Below are 24,133 nucleotides of genomic sequence, written 5' to 3'. Positions count from 1 at the left end.
CATGGCCATCTGTATGCCTTCCTTAGAGAAATGTCTATTTAGGTTGTCCACCCATTTTTGGATTGGGTTGTTTGTTTTTTTGATATTGAGATGCATGAGCTGCTTATAAATTTTGGAGATTAATCCTTTGGCAGTTGCTTTGTTTGCAAATATTTTCTCCCATTCTGAGGGTTGTCTTTTGGTCTTGTGTATGGTTTCCTTTGCTGTGCAAAAGCTTTTAAGTTTCACTAGGTCCCATTTGTTTATTTTTGTTTTTATTTCCATTTCTCTAGGAGGTGGGTCAATAGGATCTTGCTGTGATTTATGTCATAGAGTGTTCTGCCTATGTTTCCTCTAAGAGTTTTGTAGTGTCTGGCCTTACATTTAGGTCTTTAATCCATTTTGAGTTTATTTTTGTGTATGGTGTTAGGGAGTGTTCTAATTTCATACTTTTACATGTAGCTGTCCAGTTTTCTCAGCACCACTTATTGAATCGGCCATCTTTTCTCCATTGTATGTTCTTGCCTCCTTTATCAAAAATAAGGTGACCATATGTGCATGGGTTTATCTCTGGGATTTCTATTCTGTTCCATTGATGTATATTTCTGTTTTTGTGCCAGTACCATACTGTCTTGATTACTGTAGCTTTGTAGTATAGTCAGAAATCCAGGAGACTGATTCCTCCAGCTCCATTTTTCTTTCTCAAGATTGCTTTGGCGGGCTTCCCTGGTGGTGCAGTGGTTGAGAGTCCACCTGCCAATGCAGGGGACACGGGTTCATGCCCCAGTCCAGGAAGATCCCACATGCTGCGGAGTGGCTGGGCCCGTGAGTCATGGCCACTGAGCCTGCGCGTCCAGAGCCTGTGCTCCGTGACAGGAGAGGCCACAACAGTGAGAGGCCCGCGTACTGAAAAAAAAAAAAGAAAAAAGATTGCTTTGGCTATTTAGGATCTTTTGTGTTTCCATACAAATTGTGAAGTATTTTGTTCTAGTTCTGTGAAAAATGCCATTGGTAGTTTGATAGGGATTGCATTGAGCCTGTAGATTGCTTTGGGTAGTAGAATCATTTTCACAATGTTGATTCTTCCAATCCAAGAACATGGTATATCTCTCCATATGTTTGTATTATCTTTAGTTTCTTTCATCAGTGTCTTACAGTTTTCTGCATTACAGGTCTTTTATCTCCTTAAGTAGTTTTATTCCTAGGTATTTTATTCTTTTTGTTGCAATGGTAAATGGGAGTGTTTCCGTAATTTCTCTTTCAGATTTTTCATCATTAGTGTATAGGAATGCCAGAGATTTCTGTGCATTAATTTTGTATCCTGCTACTTTACCAAATTCACTGATTAGCTCTAGTAGTTTTCTGGTAGCATCGTTAGGATTCTCTATGTATAGTATCATGTCATCTGCAAACAGTGACAGTTTTACTTCTTCTGTTCCAATTTGGATTCCTTTTATTTCTTTTTCTTTTCTGATTGCTGTGGCTAAAACTTGCAAAACTATGTTGAATAATAGTGGTGAGAGTGGGCAACTTTGTCTCGTTCCCGATCTTAGTGGAAATGGTTTCAGTTTTTCACCATTGAGAACAATGTTGGCTGTCGGTTTGTCATATAGGACCTCTCTTACATTGAGGTAAGTTCCCTCTATGCCTGCTTTCTGGAGAGTTTTTAACATAAATGGATGTTGAATTTTGTCAAAAGCTTTTTCTGCATCTATTGAGATGATCATATGGCCTTTCTCCTTCAGTTTGTTAATATGGTATATCACATTGATTGATTTGCATATATTGAAGAATCTTTGCATTCCTGGGATAAACCCCACTTGATCATGAGGTATGATCCTTTTAATGTGCTGTTGGGTTCTGTTTGCTAGTATTTTGTTGAGGATTTTTGCATCTGTGTTCATCAGTGATATTGATCTGTAGTTTTCTTTTTTTGTGATATCTTTGTCTGGTTTTGGTATCAGGGAAATGGTGGCCTTGTAGAATGAGTTTGGGAGTGTTCCTCCCTCTGCTATATTTTGGAAGAGTTTGAGAAGGATAGGTGTTAGTTCTTCTCTAAATGTTTGATAGAATTCGCCAGTGAATCCATCTGGTCCTGGGCTTTTGTTTTCAATCACAGTTTAAATTTCAGTGCTTGTGATTGGTCTGTTCATGTTTTCTATTTCTTCCTGGTTCAGTCTCTGGAGGTTGTGCTTTTCTAAGAATTTGTCCATTTCTTCCAGGTTGTCCATTTTATTGGCATAGAGTTACTTGTAGTAATCTCTCATGATCCTTTGTATTTCTGCAGTGTCAGTTGTTGCTTCTCCTATTTCATTTCTAATTCTATTGATTTGAGTGTTCTCCCATTTTTTCTTGATGAGTCTGGCTAGTGGTTTATCAATTTTGTTTATCTTCTCAAAGAACTAGCTTTTAGTGTTATTGATCTTTGCTATTGTTTCCTTCATTTCTTTTTCATTTATTTCTGATCTGATCTTTATGATTTCTTTCCTTCTGCCAACTTTGGGGTTTTTTTGTTCTTCTTTCTCTACTTGCTTTAGGTGTAAGGTTAGGTTGTTTATTTGAGATGTTTCTTGTTTCTTGAGGTAGGATTGTATTGCTATAAACTTCCCTCCTAGAACTGCTTTTGCTGCATCCCATAGGTTTTGGGCTGTTGTGTTTTCATTGTCATTTGTTTCTAGGTATTTTTGGATTTCCTCTTTGATTTCTTCAGTGTTCTCTTGGTTATTTATTAGCGTATTGTTTAGCGTCCATGTGTTTGTATTTTTTATAGTATTTTTTTCTTGTAATTTATATCTAGTCTCATAGCGTTATGGTTGGAAAAGACACTTGATATGATTTCAATTTTCTTAAATTTACCAAGGCTTGATTTGTGACACAAGATATGATCTGTCCTGGAGAATGTTCCATGAGCACTTGAGAGGAAAGTTTATTCTGTTGTTTTTGGATGGAATGTCCTGTAAATATCAATTAAGTCCATCTTGCTTAATGTATCATTTAAAGCTTGTGTTTCCTTATTTATTTTCATTTTGGATGATCTGTCCATTGGTGAAAGTGGGGTGTTAAATCCCCTACTATGATTGCGTTACTGTCGATTTCCCCTTTTATGGCTGTTAGCATTTGCCTTAAGTATTGAGGTGCTCCTATGTCGGGTGCATAAGTATTTACAATTGTTATATCTTCTTCTTGGATTGATCCCTTGATCATTATGTAGTGTCCTTCTTTGTCTCTTGTAATAGTCTTTATTTTAAAGTCTATTTTGTCTCGTATGAGAATTGCTACTCCAACTTTCTTTTGATTTCCATTTGCATGGAATATCTTTTTCCATCCCCTCACTTTCAGTCTGTTTGTGTCCCTAGGTCTGAAGTGGGTCTCTTGTAGACAGCATATATACGGGTCTTGTTTTTGTATCCCTTCTGCCAGTCTATGTCTTTTGGTCGGAGCATTTAATCTATTTACATTTATAATATTTATCGATATGTGTGTTCCTATTACCACTTTTTAAATTGTTTTGGGTTTGTTATTGTAGGTCTTTTCCTTCTCTTGTGTTTCCTGCCTAGAGAAGTTCCTTTAGCATTTGTTGTAAAGCTGGTATGGTGGTGCTGCATTCTCTCACCTTTTGCTTGTCTGTAAAGGTTTTAATTTCTCCGTCGAATCTGAATGAGATCTTTGCTGAATAGAGTGATCTTGGTTGTAGGTTTTCTCTTTCATCACTTTAAATATGTCCTGCCACTCCCTTCTGGCTTGCAGAGTTTCTGCTGAATGATCAGCTCTTAACCTTATGGGGATTCCTTTGTATGTTATTTGTTGCTTTTCCCTTGGTGCTTTTAGTATTTTTTGTTAGTATTTAATTTTTGATAGTTTCATTAATATGTGTCTTGGCATGTTTCTCCTTGGATTTATCCTGTATGGGACTCTCTGTGCTTCCCAGACTTGATTGACTATTTCCTGTCCCATATTAGGGACGTTTTCAACTATAATCTCTTCAGATATTTTCTCAGTCCCTTTCTTTTTCTCCTCTTCTTCTGGGGCCCCTATAATTCGAATGTTGGTGCGTTTAATGTTGTCCCAGAGGTCTGTGAGACTGTCCTCAATTCTTTTCATTCTTTTGTTTTTATTCTGCTCTGCAGTAGTTATTTCTGCTATTTTATCTTCCAGGTCACTTACCCTTTCTTCTGCCTCAGTTATTCTGGTATTGATTCCTTCTAGAGAATTTTTAATTTCATTTATTGTGCTGTTTCATCATTGTTTGTTTCCTCTTTAGTTCTTCTAGGTCCTTGTTAAACGTTTCTTTTATTTTCTCCATTCTATTTCCAAGATTTGGGATCATCTTTACTATCATTACTCTGAATTCTTTTTCAGGTTGACTGCCTATTTCCTCTTCATTTGTTTGGTCTGGTGGGTTTTTACCTTGCTCCTTCATCTGCTGTGTATTTCTCTGTCTTCTCATTTTGTTTAACTTACTGTGTTTGGGGTCTCCTTTCTTCAGGCTGTAGGTTCATAGTTCCCATTGTTTTTGATGTCTGCCCCCAGTGGGTAAGGTTGCTTCAGTGGGTTTTGTAGGCCTCCTGGTGGAGGGGACTAGTGCCTGTGTTCTGGTGGTTGAGGTTGAATCTTGTCTTTCTGGTGGGCAGGACCACATCTGGTATTGTGTTTTGGGGTATCTGTGAACTTATGATTTTAGGCAGCCTCTCTGCTAATGGGTGGTGTTGTGTTCCTGTCTTGCTAGTTGTTTGTCATAGGGTGTCCAGCACTGTAGCTTACTGGTCATTGAATGGAGCTGGGTCTTAGTGTTGAGATGCAGAGCTCTGAGAGAGCTTTTGCTGTTTGATATTATGCGGGGCCAGGAGGTCTCTGGTGGACCTATGTCCTGAACTCGGCTCTCACACCTCAGAGGCTCAGGCCTGACACTCGGCTGGAGCACCAAGACCCCATCAGCCACATGGCTCAGAAGAAAAGGGAGGGAAAAAAAAGAAAGGAAAAAATAAAATTAGTAAATTAAAAAATAAAAGAAATTATTAAAACTTAAAAAAATTAAAAAGTAATAAAGAAAAAGAAAGAAAGAGAGAGCAACTAAACCAAAAAACAAATCCACCAATAATAACAAGCGTTAAAAACTATACTAAAAAAAAAAAAAAAACTCTGGACAGACAGAACTCTAGGACAAATAGTAAAAGCAAAGCTATACAGACAAAATCACACAAAGAAGCATACACATACACACTCACAAAAGGAGAAAAAGGAAAAATATATATATGTATATTAAAAAAAGGAAGAAAGCAACAGAATCAATAAACAAATCTACCAATGATAGGAAGCTCTAAATACTAAACTAAGATAAACCTAAAACCAGAAACAACTTAGATGCAGAAAGCAAACCCCAAGTCTACAGTTGCTTCCAAAGTCCACTGCCTCAATTTTGGGATGATTTGTTGTCTATTCAGCTATTCCAGAGGTGCAGGGTACATCAATCTGATTGTGGAGATTTAATCCGCTGTTCCTGAGGCTGCTGGGAGAAATTTCCTTTCTCTTCTTTGTTCTCACAGCTCCCGGGGTTCAGCTTTGGATTTGGCCTCGCCTCTGCGTGTAGGTCACCTGAGGGCGTCTGTTCTTCGCTCAGAGAGGACGGGGTTAAAGAAGCAGCTAATTCGGGGGCTCTGGCTCACTCAGGCCAGGGGGAGGGAGGGGTACGGAATGTGGGGCGAGCCTGCGGCGGCAGAGGCCAGTGTGACGTTGCACCAGCCTGAGGTTCACCGTGTGTTCTCCTGGGGAAGTTGTCCCTGGATCCCGGGACCCTGGCAGTGGCAGGCTGCACAGGCTTCCGGGAGGGTAGGTGTGGATTGTGACCTGTGCTCGCACACAGGCTTCTTAGTGGCAACAGCAGCCTTAGCGTCTCATGCCCGTCTCTGGGGTCCGCGCTGATAGCCGTGGCTCGCGCTTGTCTCTGGAGCTCGTTTAGGCGGTGCTCTGAATCCCCTCTCCTCACACAACCCGAAACAATGGTCTCTTGCCTCTTAGGCAGTTCCAGAGTTTCTCCCGGACTCCCTCCCGGCTAGCTGTGACGCACTAACCCCCTTTAGGCTGTGTTCACGCCAACAACCCCAGTCCTGTCCCTGGGGTCTGACCTCCGAAGCCCGAGCCTCAGCTCCCAACCCCCGCCCGCCCCAGCGGGTGAGCAGACAATCCTCTCGGGCTGGTGAGTGCTGGTCGGCACCGATCCTCTGTGCGGGAGTCTCTCCGCTTTGCCCTCTGCATCCCTATTGCTGCGCTCTCCTCCATGGCTCTGAAGCTTCCCTCCCACCACCCTCGTCTCTGCCAGTGAAGGGGCTTCCTTGTGTGTTGAAGCTTTTCCTCCTTCACAGCTGCCTCTCAGAGGTGCAGGTCCCGTCCCTATTCTTTGTCTCTGTTTTTTCTTTTTTCTTTTGCCCTACCCAGGTACATGGGGAGTTTCTTGCCTTTTGGGAAGTCTGAGGTCTTCTGCCAGCGTTCAGTAGGTGCTCTGTAGGAGCTGTTCCACATGTAGATGTATTTTTGATGTATTTGTGGGGAGGAAGGTGATCTCCATGTCTTACTCCTCCACCTTCTTGGAACTCTCCCCCTGTAATAACTGTTAATAAAGTATAATCTATAAAAATACTGAATCACTATGCTGTACCTGAAACTAATATAATATTATAAATCAACTATACTTGAAAAGCAAAAACCAAAAAAAAAAAAAAAGCATAGAGTTGGGCTGTATCATACAACTTGATGTTCAATTTAAGTTCGAGAAAATACTTTCACTGATGGATTTAGTCCCTTTACTTTCATTGTGATTGGCAAGATATTTAATTTTTTATGATTTTAATTTGTTCTTCTGATTTTTCTCTTTTATTCTCCTCTCCTGCTTTTTATTAGATTGTTATTTGAAAATAATATCCTATTTGCTGGTTTGAAAGTTACACTTCTAATTTTTATTCTTTTAATTGCCAATACTCAGACTTTTAGAATCACCTAGAGTACTTGTTAGAACATAGATTGCTGGGCCCACCCCCAGAGTTTCTAATTCAGAGCTGGGTTAGCCTCCAAGTATTTGCGTTTCTTACAAGTCCCCAGATAATGCTAATGCTGCCCTTCTGGAAATCACACCTTGAAAGACCGGCAGCAATTGGTGCTTACCAGCAGATAAATATTAGCACCTGTACCCAATAACCATTCCTAGTTGACTTCCTAATTATTTTTGAATTCTTTTACTTGTTGAGTTCTCTGCTTTCCCACCAGGTCAGCCATGCGTTAAAATGTTTAAATTTCATTGTATCCGATATTTTTAGGAGTGTAGTTCTCAGAGGAGTTTCTTTGACCATCTAATCCCATAATATTGCCAGGAACAGAAGCAGGACTGTAATTTCTCATAGGAGAATAATTTTTTCCCCCATTCTGAATGCTGAAAGAGAGAAACTTCCTTGCAAGTTTCTGGTCTGATGGCTGGAGTTTCTTTGGTCTCTTTGATATGAGGTACAGCCTTTACAGACTCCTGGCTGTAAGTAGCAGTTTAGCTCTGTGCCGTCTGTGAACCCAAGGCCATGTCTCCTGCCCTTGATAGGCAGTTCAAACTCCAGCTTTGAGTCTTGGGACATCAGCTTATGGCCTCCCGTTCTAATGAATATCCTCTTCATTACTAGCACTGCGTGGTTTCCCTTGGCTGTGTTTGTAGACTTGGGAGAGGAGGATGTATTTCATTCACCCGTTCTATGTGTGTCATGGGGTGGAGGTTGGGGAAGCTATGTAATCTCAGTCCACCTGGTTGTCTTCTCTTATTTTTCAGTTGTCATCTAACAGAGAACACGGGGCATAGGGTCAAAAAGGTTTGAGAAGCAGAAAGTGAGTGGAAAAGAGAATGCTTTGTCTGGAATGCACCTGAGCTTAGGGACTTGGAGTTGGTAGCATATCATTAGTACTGGAGAATAGTAGGTGGTGCTGAATTGGAAGTAATTGAAGGAAGGCACCTTGCTGGTGTTAGTTAACACTATAAATGAGACCTGGGAATTTTAAAAGTTTTAAATTTTTACTAGGGCCAATCTTCCTTGAAATGTTTTTATTGCATATAAAACATATGCTACTAAAATTTTTAAATATTTTTCTTTTGGAGTCATTCTTTTCTTAAATACTGACTTACCCTTCTTAGGTGTGCATTGACAACATATGCTGAAGAATATGCTCCACCATATGAATATCAGCCACGTGTGAGTATAAGAGGGCTGAAAAGCCATATTCTAAACATTTATGTACTTAATATGATTCTTTACATGTAGTGTAAATAGTCATGCTTGAGAAGAAAGGACGAATGCTGAGATTTATGATGTTTTATATTTATTCAGAGATATTAGCTATTTGTGGGAGTTAATGGAATATTTTATGGTTATGATTTATTTTGGGAATAAGTTTATAGATTTCAGGGAGAAAATATTGCAGTGTCCAAAATATATTACTTTCTTCCTCATCTTATTTTATTGTCCCCCTCCCTAAATTCAATTTATCTGGAATAAGAACCTACCTTTCTATTCATTTGTATTGTATTAGCATATGAAAATAAGTGGTTTAATTTAGCTCTGGGAAATATGTATGTTGATAAAATATGTCCAGCTTACAACTTCAATAAACTTGTACTTAAAAATTATACAACAATTATACAAAAGCAAAACAAGGCTGCTTCCTATTAGTCTTTTTTAGGAAGTCTTAACTGGTGCAATAGATAAGAGACTTAACTATTGAAAAAGAGGAGAAAAAAATCTTTATTTTCAGATAGTATGATTATCTTCTCAGGAGAACCAAGATGTTAAAATAAGTAACTAGAATGAATAAGACCAGTTAGTAAGGTGATTACTAAATAAATAAATGTATCAAAGACAATATCTTTCCTTCATATTAGCAATAACTGCTTAGTAGGCTATAAAAGAAAAAACATGCAAACTACTATAACAACACAAATTTTAAATACTTTTATGAAGAAAATTCTAGATCAAATAAAGATCAATAAAGAATATGTGGTAGTTCGTCTCCAAAGATGATGGACAGACCACTTCCCCAGCAAGAGGTAAATGTTCCTCCACCTTTTGAATTTAGGTTGTCACATGACAGATTTGATCAATAGAACGTGGCAAAAGGAATCCTATGCCAAATCTAGGCTATCTTTAATAAGAGTAATTATTACTCTTTAATCTAGAGTAGCCTAGATTTCTTACATGGTGGCTCAGGGCTTCCAACTCTTGGAACCCTGAGCCACCATGTAAGAAATCTAGGCTACTCTGCTGGAGGGAGAGGCCATGAGAAGGAACACTGATGAGCTTGACTTATGAGCGACAAAGCCATCTTGGACATCCACCCTAATAAGCTTGGACTGCAGCTCCAGCTGCCATCTGACTGCAAACCATGAGAGATTCCAAGAAGATAATAATAAATTGTTACTGAAGGCATTAAGATTTTTTTTTTTTTTTTAATAAATATACACCGGGCTTCCCTGGTGGTGCAGTGGTTGGGAGTCCGCCTGCCGATGCAGGGGACACAGGTTCTTGCCCCGGTCCAGGAAGATCCCATATGCCATGGAGCGGCTAGGCCCATGAGCCATGGCTGCTGAGCCTGTGCGTCCGGAGCCTGTGCTCCGCAACGGGAGAGGCCACAACAGTGAGAGGCACGCGTACTGCAAAAAAAAAAAATTAAAAAATAAATAAATAAATAAATATACACCAAAGGTAACTAAGACAGAAATCTCAAATACAAGGGAATAACTACCATTTGAGGGGACTGGAAAACTAAATTATAAGTTAAATTTATAAATTTAATATAATTACATTAAAAATTCCAATGGATTTTGTTTTCTATCAGAACTCTAAGATTCTGAAAATTATTTGAAAGTATAAACATGAGAATAATCACAAGTTTTTTGAAACAGTGGCATAACCAATTTAGGGAAGTAAACTGTTCATGATACTACTTTCGTTATGTTTAATCTTATTTATTTCTTCTCATTAAAAAATAGCATTCAAGCCATAAGAAAAGCATATATGATGGCTCATGGATTAATATGCTTAATACCTAAAGAACTCAAACCTATTGGCCGCAAAAATGTTAAAACCCTAGGGAAATGAGCAAAGGTCATATAAAGACAGTTCACAAAGTAGGAAATTATTATTATTAACTAGCTGATAAATACAGGGAAAATCCCAATCTACAAATAATAAAATATATGAATTAAAGCAATAAATTTTTTTGCTAATAAAATTGGCAATATTTTTTAAAATAATAATACTCAATTGAGTAAAGGTGGGGTGAGATGGGTACTTTTTTCTATTGCCAGGAATATCGTAAATTATTTTAATCTTTCTGTAAAGGAATTTGGCGATATGAATTGAGATACTATTTGATCTAATAATTCTCCTAAGGATTTCCCCAAAGAAAAATAGTTCATACCAGGGATAAAATTTATATCCAAAGATACTCATCATTGAATTATGTATTACAGCAAAACTTGGAAATTACCTAATGTTTTAGTATTAGGTGTAGTGCTCTAGGGATTCAGATTGAGCCTCCCCAAAATTTGTCACTCCTGCATGAGGATTTTTTTGAGTTAAAGACATGAGACCCTGTGTGTTCAAGATAACCTACTGTTCCTCCCTTAACTACCTAGAAGAATTTAAACTGGGAATTTTTCCCAGAAAAAAAAAAAGTTATTACAGAGATAAATTTGAGCTAAGTAGCCCCATCTGTATGGTAGGGCAAATGTCTAATTGCCAAACATCTGCTTTTCTTATTGTCTTGTGAAACCTCCTTTTCTTGGAAGCTCCAGGCCCCTATCCCATTCCTTAGCTCAGGATGACGTGTATACCTTATTTTACCTTTCTGTCTTTGAACCTCTTATGTATGTAGGGACTCTGACCTTCTCATGTATGTGGGGTTCCTGTATGTATGAAATTAAATTAGACTTTTTCCTGTTAATCTGTCTCATGTCAGTTTAATTCTTAGACCAGTCAGAAGAACCTAGAACTGTAAAGGAAAGTTTTTTTCTTCTCTGACAGTACTAATTAAATAGGTTATAATCACATGATGAGATATTTTATAGCCTTTAGAAAGTCCATGGATAGTTCTTACTGTCTTGATAAATCTTCTTATTTAAGGTCAAGAAAAACATTAAGATACAAAATTGTATGTGTATTTTATCCAAACTATGTAAAAGTATAGAGGAAAAAAGCCTGAAGAAACTGTCAAAATGCTAGTAAAGTTGACTAGTGAATGGTGAAATTCTAAGTGATTTTCTTCATCTTTAGCATTTTCTAATGTAGTAAGCATGGTGGTTTATAATCAGAAAACCCACAAGGAAACAAATATATTATTTTAAAATGCAATTCAGGCTCATTTCCTTATATACATGGGCTTTGGCTCCATCTCCAAACAAAAGGAAGTTGTAAGGCACGTAATTAAAAACTCACAAAATTCAAAGGACTGGTTTCCCCAAGAGCATAAATATAAAGAATGTGCGATGTGTTCTCAGGGTGCATGAATCTTTAGCTATTGTGTTGTATATTTGTGCTTTATTTTTTTCAGCATTATTTCTAGTATTTCTCATGTTGCTTGTTTCCACATTAACAGCACAGCATGCAGCATGCGCTGGCAGTTCTTTGGCTTTATTTAGAGTTTTGTTCATTCACTTCTAAGTTCTTTATCAAAGGAATTGATTTTGAGGCATGTTTTTAGCCCTGCTTCTAGCACCCCATTAATGAATGCTTGCATTACATTGTTATAGAATACAAAAAATCTTTTAAATTGTAATGACAATGAATGGTTAAGTAACAGCAGAATAGTGACTGAACTCTGACTTAGAAGTTACTGTGCACATAAACAAATGTATGATTCATAAAATACTGACAAAATAAGGAGAATATTTTTTACTTGCTAGAGACTTCACCATGTGGCCTTAGCATAAACATAGCTCACCATTCACTCAGGCTACCACCTTTGCAATTATGCAATTCCTGAAGAAATCTTAAAATATTTTGATTCGTATTATTTTAAATTTTGTGCATGAATTGAGACTTTATAAATTTTTATATTATGGTCTCTTACATTTGCTTAATTCATAATTGCATAAAGTGGGATAGCATCATAAGAAGTCTTAAGGAGAATGCAAATTATCTCCCCATAGCTCTAGATGTGAATGAATAAATACAGAATATTAGGAAGCTATGAAATCATTTCCAAGGAGAGAAATGAAAGAGAATTGCAAGCTACTTCTTCAGAACTCCACCTCTTAAAGCTGGGTACAGTAAGTCACCTACATACAAACAAGTTCTGTTCCAAGAGCGTGTTCATGGTCCAATTGTTAAGTCCAACAAAGTTAGCCTAGGTACCCAACTAACATAATTGCCTATATAGTACTGTAATAGGTTTATAATACTTTTCACACAAATAATACATAAAAAACAAATGCAAAAAATAAAGAAAACATTTAAAATCTTACAGTACAGTACCTTGAAAAGTACAGCAGTACAGTACAACAGCCGGCATACAGGGGCTGGCATCGAGTGAACTGGCAAGAAGAGTTACTGACTGGAGGAGGGAGAGGAGGTGGGAGATGGTAGAGCTGGAGGATAGTCAGCAATAGGAGATGGAGGGCAAGCTGCAGTTTCACTCATGCCTGACATTGATGGCACAGGTTCTGGCTCCTTGCTAGATTCAATTCTATCTTCCCTCTTGAAAAACGATCCAGTGATGTCTGGGTAGTAGCTCTTTTTTTCTCATCATAGATGACACGGTAGCACTGGATTGCATTCTGAATGGCTGCTGCAAACTTCATGTACTGTTCTATGTTCGAGTCCTGTGCCTCAAAAACTAACAGTGCCTCCTCAAATAAAGAAAATCCCCTTGCCACTTCCTGTGTCGTGAATCTCTTCAGTTCTTCAGTTACTTCTTCTTCCTCTTGTCTCTCTTCGTCCTTTCTCTGGGCCTCCAATTTCATCAGGTACGTCTTCATTAGTAAGCTCCTCATGTTGCACAGCAACAGTGCTGGACAGTAAAGCACACAAAAGCACAACCACTTGTAGAGGATGCACACACGTGACAATGTACACCAGGCACGTGAACTAATTTACATGAATGGTCATGCAAACACACGTTCATATCTTTGAAAGTTTGCAACTTGAAGGTTCGTATGTAGGGGACTTACTGAACTTATTATGACTCACCCAATTTCAATGAAAGATACCTTCTCTTAAAAGCTTCCCTATCATTCTCCCAAAGAACCAAAATAAAGGAAAAGTTACAGAGAAGTTACATCAGAAGATTGGTCTAAAGCTGGCTATTTGTAGGGTATGTGAGCCTTTGAGACAAAGGACAAGTGAGCTGAGGGTAATGGTAAGGAAACTAAGGATTAGTAAGGAAAATAATTAGTTCAGGCACAGACTAGCAAACTCAGGAAGTTGAAGGGTCCAGGAAATTAAAAAAAGAACAAGCACGACAGTAGTGAAGGAGTGAGAGAGCGAGAAGATTTAGAAGTAGTGAGCAAAGGGAATGTCCTGGAATTTTTTGATATTTCAGATGTAGAACAATTTTGGGGAATGACAGATCCCAAGATGTGGTCATGGGAATGAGTTTCTATAATGGAATCCGAGCCATTGACTTGAGAAGGTGAAAAAATGGTAAGCCAGAGTGTTGGCTAGATTCTAAATATGGGTGTTAGAAGTCAACCTACAATATATCAGGATAGAAAGGTAGGGCCAAAGATTGATTCAAGTGACCAGTCCCTCAGTGGGAGCACTTTGGAGGTACATGGCTCCTCTCAGCCCTGCAGCTGCCATTTGAGTACATCTGATTGATCATTTTGTGTGAAGTACCATTTTGTTTTCCTAAATATAGGTGCCTATTGAATTATCTTTCCAGACGTATAAGTAGCTTTAAAGCAAAAAGTGTTGCATATCCTAGTTGTTTCAGAGATAAAAAGCTGAGGAAGTTTTTAATAGAATTATGTTTTAAAGCTGGCATGCATTCCAAATTGATTACAAGGGATCCAAGCAGTGTTTCATAGTAGGTAAGAAACAGATACAGTGTTTCATAGTAGGTAAGAAACAGATATCTGTTTCTGTTTAAAATATTACCAACAGTGGTAGGATTGGCCTATCCTATCACTGGGGTTCTATGCCCTGGTACAGATATAGCATTGTTAAAATATTGATATTTCTGTGCTATTTGGAAATTTACTGTGGCCTTGAGTTTCTTCCATTGAAAGAAAAAAAATTAATACATTTTACAGCTGCATTGCTATAAAGACAAATATAATCCAGGTTGGATTATATTCATTTTTTTTTGGATTTAAAGGCTTATTAAAGAGATATATTTATTATTATTTTATTATTATTATTATTTTTTGCGGTACACGGGCCTCTCACTGCTGTGGCCTCTCCTGTTGCGGAGCACAGGCTCCAGACGCGCAGGCTCAGCGGACATGGCTCACGGGCCCAGCCGCTCCACGGCATGTGGGATCTTCCCGGACCGGGACATGAACCCATGTCCCCTGCATCGGCAGGCGGACTCTCAACCACTGCGCCACCAGGGAAGCCCAAGGGATATATTTCTTAGGCTGTACCTCTCGTTGGCATTTTGTAAAGATTACCTATCCTTTTTCCTTTTATACTTTTAGACTGTTTTGTCTTCTTGCCTATTTATGACTATTTGTGACTATATTATGGTATTTTATGGCCATGTTATGTGACCACGTTATTGTTAAGCCTCCTGAAATTATTACCAATATACTAATGAGTGTTATTACACAAAACTAAATCGTACAATACTCATTTTTTTCTGAGAAGTACTTTTGGACTTTTGTACCCTATTTTAAGCAAAATTTTCTGTATAATAGCTGCCATTGTTTACTGCCCTAAGATGTTTATGGATATTAAATTACTGACATCATTTCCTGGCTTCAGTATCAGTTTCTATCACTTAATAGAGTTGGTTTTTCAAAATGGCATTTGCATTTTTTATTATGGTAAAATATACATAATATAAAATTTACCATTTTAACCCTTTTTTAGTGTACAATTTAGTGGCACAAAGTACATTCACATTATTGTTATATTCATTTTGAAAATTCTGATTTATAAAAAATGAAAACATTTTTGTGGGCCCTTTAAAATACTATGGGCCATAGGCACTGGGCTTTCTGTGCCTCATGGCCGAGTGGGCCCAGCCTGGACCTTCTGGTAGTTTAACACCTGCCTGACCAGGGGTATCCAGAACTTGCCTAATCTGACTGCCTGGTGTGTACTGATTTATAAATACTTTGAGTATCATCCCAGACCAAGTTACACCTTGGCTAGGAGTCAGGTGAGCATCATCAAAAGCCTTTTATTGGGCTTCCCTGGTGGCGCAGTGGTTGAGAGTCTGCCTGCCGATGCAGGGGACACGGGTTCGTGCCCCGGGAAGATCCCACATGCCGCGGAGCGACTGGGCCCATGAACCATGGCCACTGAGCTTGCACGTCCGGAGCCTGTGCTCCGCAACGGGAGAGGCCACAACAGTGAAAGGCCCGCGTACTGAGAAAAAAAAAAAAAAAGCCTTTTATTGTTCTTTTAGGCTCAGTCACATGAAAGAAACTCCCCAAAGGCTAGAATTGTCTTTAGTTTCCTGCTTCCTGGGAAGGGATGTCTAACAGTGGCTTTAAAAAGAAGATAAGGGAAAGAGTGACTTGCTGAAAACCACCAACAGCTGGGTCAGAAAGTTAATCTAGAAAGGTTGGTGGTTCTATAGGAAGTATCACCTGTCAATTAAATTAGCTTTCATTCCCACTTCTTTTTAAGGCCCTCTCTTTGTATCTTTGCTCCATTCTGTGTCCGCATGATCTTCCATAATTTCATTCCAGTATAGGCAGTCTTTTTCCTTTTTTCTTGTTCTTTTGTTGTTTTTGTTGTTCTGTTTTAAAAAGGTAATAGCACAAAAAGTTGTGCGATGTAATTCTGGCCACAGGGAATAATCATGTGTAAGCCTTGTAGTCTAGATTAAAGTGTGGTTTTGCCAAACTTTTATTCAGAAAATTAAGGCTGAACTTTAATTAGGTAATGTTTCAGAGTTAATGATGTGTCTTCATGACTTTTATTTTAGTACTACTTTGCTTTGTGTACTGCATCTTAATATATCTACTATTTAATTTTCTCTTTTTTGTCCTGTTAAGGTTCTGAATCACTATCTATTAACAAAAGAATCATGGCCATTTGCTGATTATGCTTGTTTATCTTATTATGTGCTATTGACTGAAATGAAATTAGAATTTTAGATTCTTCTGCAAAAGAGGTGCTGGTGGGGGAGTGAAATTGGAGAAGAGGGAAGGGGGTCACATGATTGTACCTAGTATTTTTTGATTAATGTCAAGGTGTTCCAAAATGCTGCTGCTAGTTAACCAGAGAAACAGCCCTCTATTACTTGGGTTCAGAAGGAGATGGTGGCCTTCCTCCGCCTAAATTCATGCCTCCACCTAAATTCCTCCACCTAAATTCAATGTGTGTTGCACATATGTGTGCTGACCTTATATGTATACATATAGGCATGATTTTGTAGTTTATAGGCAAACAATTCTGAATCTGAGTCTCATGGCATTCTGCCAGCACTAAGGGACTGCATTTCCTAGGCCCCAGCTTCAACTTTAGGATCTGCTGGCCGCTGCTCATATAGCTCCACAGGGCTTCCCCAGAGACAGATAGATACATAGATAAGATAGAGAGATAGATAAGATAGGTAGATAGTCTATCATATCTCTCTATGGTCTCTTTCTCTCTTTCTATCTGTCTCCTATTGGTCCTGATTCTCTGGAGAACTCTCACTGATATAGACAGAAAGATCTTTATGAGTTCTCTGGCTCTCAAATTCTGTGATTTGATTTGATTTGATTCTCATTGATCCTTTCTCATCCTAATAGTTATTTATGACCAAGTAATCTTTTTGAATAAGTACCTTGGCAGATGTTTAATTCAAGTCTACTTGAAAATTAAAAAATAAATATTTTAACTCCTGCTCACCTGATGTATCACCAACAGCTGAGAAATTTGGGGTTTTGATTATCAGGAAACTCAGATCCCCAAGTATTTTTTAGCATGTGTCCTTTTAGTGGAAAGAACCCTGTTTCCTTTGATAGTATACCTTCATCTTATGTTGCTTTCTGAAGTTAAGTAACCATGACCTCCTTTTGTTTCTGAGTCAAGTCATAAAAGCTCAGTTCTACTTCAGGGAACTTGGGATTCTGGGAGATTTTATTTTCCTCCTTTTGGTTATCTTTAAATTTCTACAGTGAGCATATTTGACTTTTGTAAAGAAGAAAGAAAAGAATTGAAAAATCAAGAACCCTGGGCCTCAAATTTATATCTAACCACACCACTATAAATATAAAACAGTGGCAAGTGTCCTCATAGAATATAGACTGAGAAATAAGAAAGGTGATGTTTATTTTTTATATTAAAATGATAGGAACAATCAAAATTTGTGCATAAGAAAGAAAAACGTGTCAATAACTAAGGTTTAATAGTGTATTGCTTAGTTTTTGATGCTGGCCATTACTAAAGTTTGAATGATATTAGTCTTTAAAAGTCAGCTTAGGGGCTTCACTGGTGGCACAGTGGTTAAGAATCCGCCTGCCAATGCAGGAGACACGGGTTCGAGCCCTGGCCTGGGCAGATCCCACATGCCACGGAGCAACTAAGCCTGTGCGCCGCAACTACTGAGTCTGTGCTCTAGAGCCCGCATGCCACAACGAGTGAGCCCGCACACCACAACTACTGAAGCCCGCATGCCGTGCTCTGCAATAAGAGAAGCCACTGCAATGAGAAGCCCGTGCACTGCAGTGAAGACCCAACGCAGCCAAAAATAAATAAATTTATATAAAGAAAAAGAACCAGAGTTCCTCGGAGACCCACTTAACCACGTCTTTGGGTTTTCATTTACATACATGTAAAAATCTGTATTTTTTTTTTTTAAAAAGTCAGCTTATTTTGTGATGTGATTGTTCATGTAGATCTCCATATTCTTCTTTGTGATGACCAGACTCATTAATGATATAGATGTTTATACTGATATTCACAGCCTACAATTCCTTGCATTTCCCATAACTATTTTTTCTTTAGTTGAATACCTGTATTTCTTACAAATGCTTTTTCTTTGTAAAATTTTATCAAATAAAAAGAGATAGTAAAGGTTTCTTAAATAGGTAACAATAATATATCCAACTAATTACATGTTCTTTATAGCTGCATTTGCCAATTACTCTTATCTGTAATTCAATCACTGGGAGAAAAAATATCCAATAGGAATGAAATCATTTTAAAAGTAGTGAAGGGATGTGTCTAAGATGCCTATCCCATGTGATCCCCAGGGTTAGTAAAGTAATTTTGGCTGTACAGGAATTGTTCTTTTCTCCCACATCACTCTGCATGTGTGCTTAGAAGACAACCTTACTAGGGGAAGGTGGGTCTTCAGTCAAGTGCACGTAAGTGGGGAAGAATTTTATACATAATGTATACTGAAAATAATCAAACAAAACATCACAGCAATCTACTTTAATATCTATTTTCATTCCATCCAATGTGACATTCAAATAAATAAGCTTGTTGCCTCAATACCTTTTTAAGAGTAAGTGGAGTACACCAAATGAGGATACTTATAGGCATGCTAGGGAAGAATGACCTTTGCTGTATGAATGCCAGGTAGCTAATAGCTATCCGTAATGGTGGACACAAGGTTAGTTTGCAGTGACTGATTTGGCCGGGAAACATAACCCATTATATAGTTTAATGGATGAGCTATCTAGATGAAGGAATTGAGACTGTGCTTTCAAATTATCTTGTAATATTAAATTAGGCAGAGTTACTGATGTTCTAGAAGGCAGGCCTAAAATTGAAAATAACCTTGAAAAATAAAACTATGAAAAATAAAAGGTCCTAAATAAAAAGGATGAAATCAAATAAGAATAAGTGTAACCACAGAACAACCCCTTGGAAGACTGGGAAAAAATGGGTAAGGACTGGGTATATGGTTGTCTAAGAAACAGTAATGTCATCTTATTCTAAAAAAAGAGAGGTTTGGGAGATATTGATGCTTAGAGGCTATGGGAATGAGGGTGGGAAGGGGATAGGAATCTAAGAATTGGATACCCATCACTTAAAGATACACTGATACATTTTCCTGATATAAGTGGTATAACTGTGTTCTATTTGTCTTTCACAATGAGGGAAGGTCGACTGGGGACTCAAGAGGACCCTTCTGTAATATCCTAACCTGTCTTTCTATGATCTGTTAAAAAGAAGAAGGAAGAGAAAAAGAAGAAAAGGAAGAAGAAAGCTTTATTAACCTTAACGCAGATTTTCCCTAGAGTGATTGTCTTGCTGGGTCTTTAGTGGTTCCTGTTTCTACAGGGCCTGTTTGCCCTTAGCATTCTTTTCTCTGACACTTTTTTCCGTCTTCTATCAGGATGTTTCACTCAACTTCCTCAACCCTTCTCTGAAACAGCACACTCAAAGGTGAAAAGAGATTGACTCTTACTGTTGGTTGTGTTTTGTCAGGTCTTGACCTCTGTGATGCTTCTTTGGAAGTGAGCAGTTGGCTACCACAGCATTCTTTGCCCTCCCTTTCCTCAGAATTCATGACATTGCAACACTCTCTCCATACCTTTTCTTCTCTGTCTTTCATGGCTTCTTTATGAACCCAGCCATGAATGTCCCAAAGATTTGGGTCCTAGAACCCTGCTCCTCTCATTTTACATAATCTCAGAGAATTCATCCACTCCCATGACTCTATAACCATCACTTTTTGGGGGTAACTTATTTTTTATATGATTTCAAACTTACAGAAAAGTTACAAGACTAGCAAGAGGAGCTCCCATATAATCTTTACCTGGAGTCAGCAATTGTTTACCATTTGAGAATAGGCTGGAGACTTTGTGCCCCTTTACCTCTGAACAGTTCAATGTGTATTTCTTAATAACAAAGACACATAGCTATGGTAAAGTTTTCAACCTAGGGGAAGATTGATACAGTATAATTATTTAAGCCACAGTCCATATTCAAATATAGTCCATTATCCCAGTAATGTTCTTTATAGCTCTTTCCCCAGCCAATGATCACTGCTGTGCACAGGGCACTGACTTCTCTCCAGGCCATCTGTCCCACAACACTGCCTTTAAAATAAACATTTTGTACTGATGTCATCTCTAATTAAAAATGTCTGAGAAGTGACTCATTTCCCTCCTTAAACAAGTCCTCTCCATCTCCATGTCTTTTTTATTCTTTTTAGTGGTATTAGAGCTCTCTCAGACATCTGGGTTTGAAGTTATGGAACATCTTTGGTTCTTTATCCCCAGTTAGGCTGGTAAGTCCTCTAAATTCTTTCTGTGAAATGTCTCCTCTAGTCCCCTCTTAAGCTGCTGTGCTCTGATGCCCACCCATTCCACACTTCAGACAAATGCTTTCAGTTACCGTCATCTATCTGGAGGACTCAGAAAAAGCTTGCAGTGATTGTCCTATCTTAAGTAAACTTTGTCAGAACTCAGGGTCTGTGTGGCGCCAGAATAGTGGATCAGCCAATAATGTGTGATAATTCACGAATCTCTTTCTATACACAGTTTCTAAATATTTCTTCCCAGCCCCACTAAATAGTTGTTGAATAAACATTTAAATAGTATGTTAGGGTGTTGAAACCATAACGACTATCTGCAACTCACATATGCAGAGGAAGTATGTCTAACTGATAACTGGCCCTCTTCCCGAGCCCATAACCAGTGGGAAAACACTAACTCTTCAATACTCTTAAAGCTTAGTCTGATTCCATAATTCAAATAGTTCCTATAGGAGATATTTAACCTTCCTTGAAAAAACTCTCACTTTCTCAGAGATCCTCTCCCATCCCCTATGTGTAGAAAAGCAGATCTGAGACTGTTATCTGTTAAAAGTCCTGCTTACAAGGTTAGCCTTTGGTTGGCATCTAGAGATAAGAATTCCTGAATAAGAGTAGCTCACTGTGTCTAAACTGTTTGCACAAACAATGTGGTTTATGTTGAACACCTGTTTTCCTTCTGCAAGTCTGGAATTTTGGTATGTGCTAGGCAGAGGGTGCCTGTGTGACCGGCCCCCAAGAAAAATCTTGGGCTTGGAGTCTCTGATGAGCTTCCCGAGTAGATAGCATTTCACAACACATGGCAGGGGGAATTAAGTGCATCTTGTGTGACTCACTGAGGGGGGGCTCTTGGTCTCAGAATTTCGCACCTGGTTTTTTCTGGACTTTAGCCCATGTGCCTTTTCCCTTTGCTGACTTTGCTTTGAATCAACTTGCTGTAATCAATCATAGCCACAAGTACAATTATATATTGAGTTTTATGAGCCCTCCTGGCAAGTCACTGTATCTAGGGGTGGTCTTAGGAATCCCAACACACCCTGCTTTTCTCCCTGTGGCAGATTGTTATTTTCCCAAAATGGTTGCAACATGTGCTGGCATCGCACATGCTCTTACAATGTGATTTTGACACTCTTCACATTGAGAGGCAGAGTCCATGTTACCTCCCCTAGAATTTGGGTGAACTGTGACTATGATGGAAGTGATGCTATGCGATTTCCAGAGTAGTTGATTAAAAGTAACGCAACTTCCTCCTGGTTCTCTTTTTGCCATCCTTATCCTCAGAACCCAGTCACCATGCTGTGAGGAACCCCATGCAGGCACAAGGAGTTGTTGTACAGTTGTTCCATCAAATGTCCTAGCTAAAGTCCCAGCAGATAGCCAGCATCAACTACCAATTGGAATGAGAGACGTTTCCAACCCCAGCACTTAAGTCACTCTCAGCTTTCAGGTCTTCCCAACTGAGGCCTCAGACATTGTGAAGCAATAAGATGGCTTTGCTGTACCTTTCCAAATTCCTGACCCAAAGAATCTGGAAATGACTACTGTTTTACACTGCTATGTATGGGTTGGCCAGTTATGCAGCAATAGCAACTGTATCTTTCTCTGAGATGGCATCCAGGTATATGGAAAGAGGGATGCAACTTAGCATCCTGATGCCAGAGGGGAAGAGCAGCATTTTCTGTGTGGTGTTCTCTGGGATGATATCTCAAGTCCAGCTTGTTGCTCTTTCCCTTGCCAGCATAAGTGGCTATAGTCTGTGGCTGTTGTTAACTGTCAGTCTTTTTCTATTTCTCACTCTTTTTCTCTGGGCTTGGTTGGAGCCCTCATGGCATGTTTGAGATGGCATGTTTGAGATGACTCAGCCTCATTTCCACTTCCATAGATACTGTGGACCCCACAGAAGCCTTCTGTGACTCCCATTCAGTACCTAGCTCCAATGCTCAGCTCTGCAGCTAACAGTTGAACTCCCTCTGCAGACTTACAACTACTTCAGGGTCTTGTTTATGCCACAGGATACAAACGTCGTTCAGAATTGATGATTCTCAGAGCCTCCCTCTGCCTGACCATGCTGTTCTGCCAGTTTGGGTTTGGCTGTGCCCCAGGCAAATGAAAGAACAGCCTGAGTGGTGGTCTGTTCTGAGTTCTCATGAGAGATGGGGGGCCAGGAGACCCCTTATACCTTTGTGCCATTATTTTCATTTATCCAGTGCACTTCCCTCTGTCCACATCAATGAGACTCTGTCTATGTCAATGAGACTGTCTGATTTAAGTCAACAGTTGGGAAAATTGGGAAATGCTTCGACTATTTCTGCTGTCCTGCTTTACTTTTCCCTTATTTTCGTCTTCCTACAATGCCCCAGACTTCTTCCCTATCTTCCTACTCTCCATTCCAACTCTTGTTTAAGCCTTCATGGCAAAGGATGTTTTCTCTACATGCTTGGAGAAATCTATGATCTGAGTCTTCCAGGTATGGTCATTGATATTCTGAAATCCTCAAGACTGAACTGGATTGCAAGGCTGTTGTCTTTCGGAAGAACCCTATTTTGCATTAGAAGGTGATATTACTTTGCATTTTGGTTGCCATTTTTTTTCTAAAATAAATTTTGATCTCCCCTTGGGAAAATGGGTGGTTACACACCCCGAAAAGGGAAAACTACTAATAATTTTGAATGATTACGCCCTCCCTGTATACTTGGTTTGAGAGGTACACCAAATTACTCACTTGTCCAAAACTCCCACCATCTCAATTTAGCCTTGGGTATGAATTGCAGTCAATATAAAGGTCCTCTGAGGTAGGACCTTCTTGGTGAAGCTGCTTTTTTCTATTCTGTTTTGTGCCTTTTGTATTAAACTTTGGAAAACATACTCTGTTCTGCTTCCTTATAACAATTATACCCTCCTGGTTCCTAATAGTTTGTTCTTATTTTTGAAAACCTTCTTTATTCACCTATTCCATGTTTACATCCTTCTAATTCCTGAGTATATGCTTAGGCACAAATTTACTGCTTGCCTTGACTCCTACTTTTTTATATATGCCCAGCTGCTCCCTTGTTTTTGCTCCATTTCCTTGCTCTAACTCTCAGAACCTCGGTGTTTCAATATTGCAGATTATTCAGTATGTATTAGGATGCTTTTAGTAGGTTGTACAAAAACCAACTCAAACCAGATCAGACAGTAAAAGTAATTTATTGGCTCATATTTATTTGAAAAGTCTGGCTTCAGGAAAGGATTGATATGGCAATGTCATTGGTACTTTTTACTGATTCTCAAGCCTGCCTTTTATGGTGTTGGTTTCATGCTATACTGATAGTAGGCAGGCTGCCAACAGCAACCTGGGCTAGATGCTTCCTTACTTATGTGCAATAGTGGAAAAAGAATGTTTTTCCCCCAAACTCTTTTTTTTTTTTTTTTGCGGTACGCGAGCCTCTCATGATTGTGGCCTCTCCCGTTGCGGAGCACAGGCTCCGGACGCGCAGGCCCAGCGGCCGTGGCTCACGGGCCCAGCCGCTCCGCGGCATGTGGGACCCTCCCGCACTGGGGCACGAACCCGTATCCCCTGCATCGGCAGGCGGACTCTCAACCACTGCGCCACCAGGGAAGCCCTCCCCCAAACTCTTGAACAAAATCTCAGGCTTTAAGCTGTTTGGACAAACTCAAGTCACATGCCTAACATTGAACCAATCACTGTCTTTGAGAGTGGAGTGAGATTGTCCTTATTTTCTTAGGCCAATTAGATTCTACCCCTAGACTGGGAGGGGGG

At 39.1% G+C, this 24,133-nt stretch overlaps 1 protein-coding gene across 14 annotated transcripts in view; it reads left to right on the top strand.

Annotated features, from left to right (window-relative positions):
- Positions 1-24,133, top strand: part of CFAP95 (cilia and flagella associated protein 95) — a 192,658-nt gene that overhangs the window by 96,297 nt on the left and 72,228 nt on the right. For 10 of the 14 annotated variants that reach the window (XR_010945003.1, XR_010945002.1, XR_010945001.1 and 7 more), the window contains one exon: positions 8,141-8,198. The exons of 1 other annotated variant lie outside the window; for it this stretch is intronic. Coding sequence is in view for 9 of the 13 variants with exons in the window: in XM_067744200.1 (XP_067600301.1) it covers positions 8,141-8,198 (58 nt within the window). In the remaining 4 variants the exon portion in view is untranslated. Of the gene's footprint in view, positions 1-8,140; positions 8,199-12,752; positions 13,114-19,452; positions 19,503-20,274; positions 20,350-24,133 lie in introns of those variants that run through there. 3 more of the 14 variants (XM_067744202.1, XR_010945004.1, XM_067744205.1) reach the window with 3 other exon arrangements.

The sequence above is a fragment of the Pseudorca crassidens genome, chromosome 7 (genome assembly GCF_039906515.1).
Source record: "Pseudorca crassidens isolate mPseCra1 chromosome 7, mPseCra1.hap1, whole genome shotgun sequence".
NCBI lineage: Eukaryota > Metazoa > Chordata > Mammalia > Artiodactyla > Delphinidae > Pseudorca > Pseudorca crassidens.
This window is presented reverse-complemented; position numbering and strand designations above follow the sequence as displayed.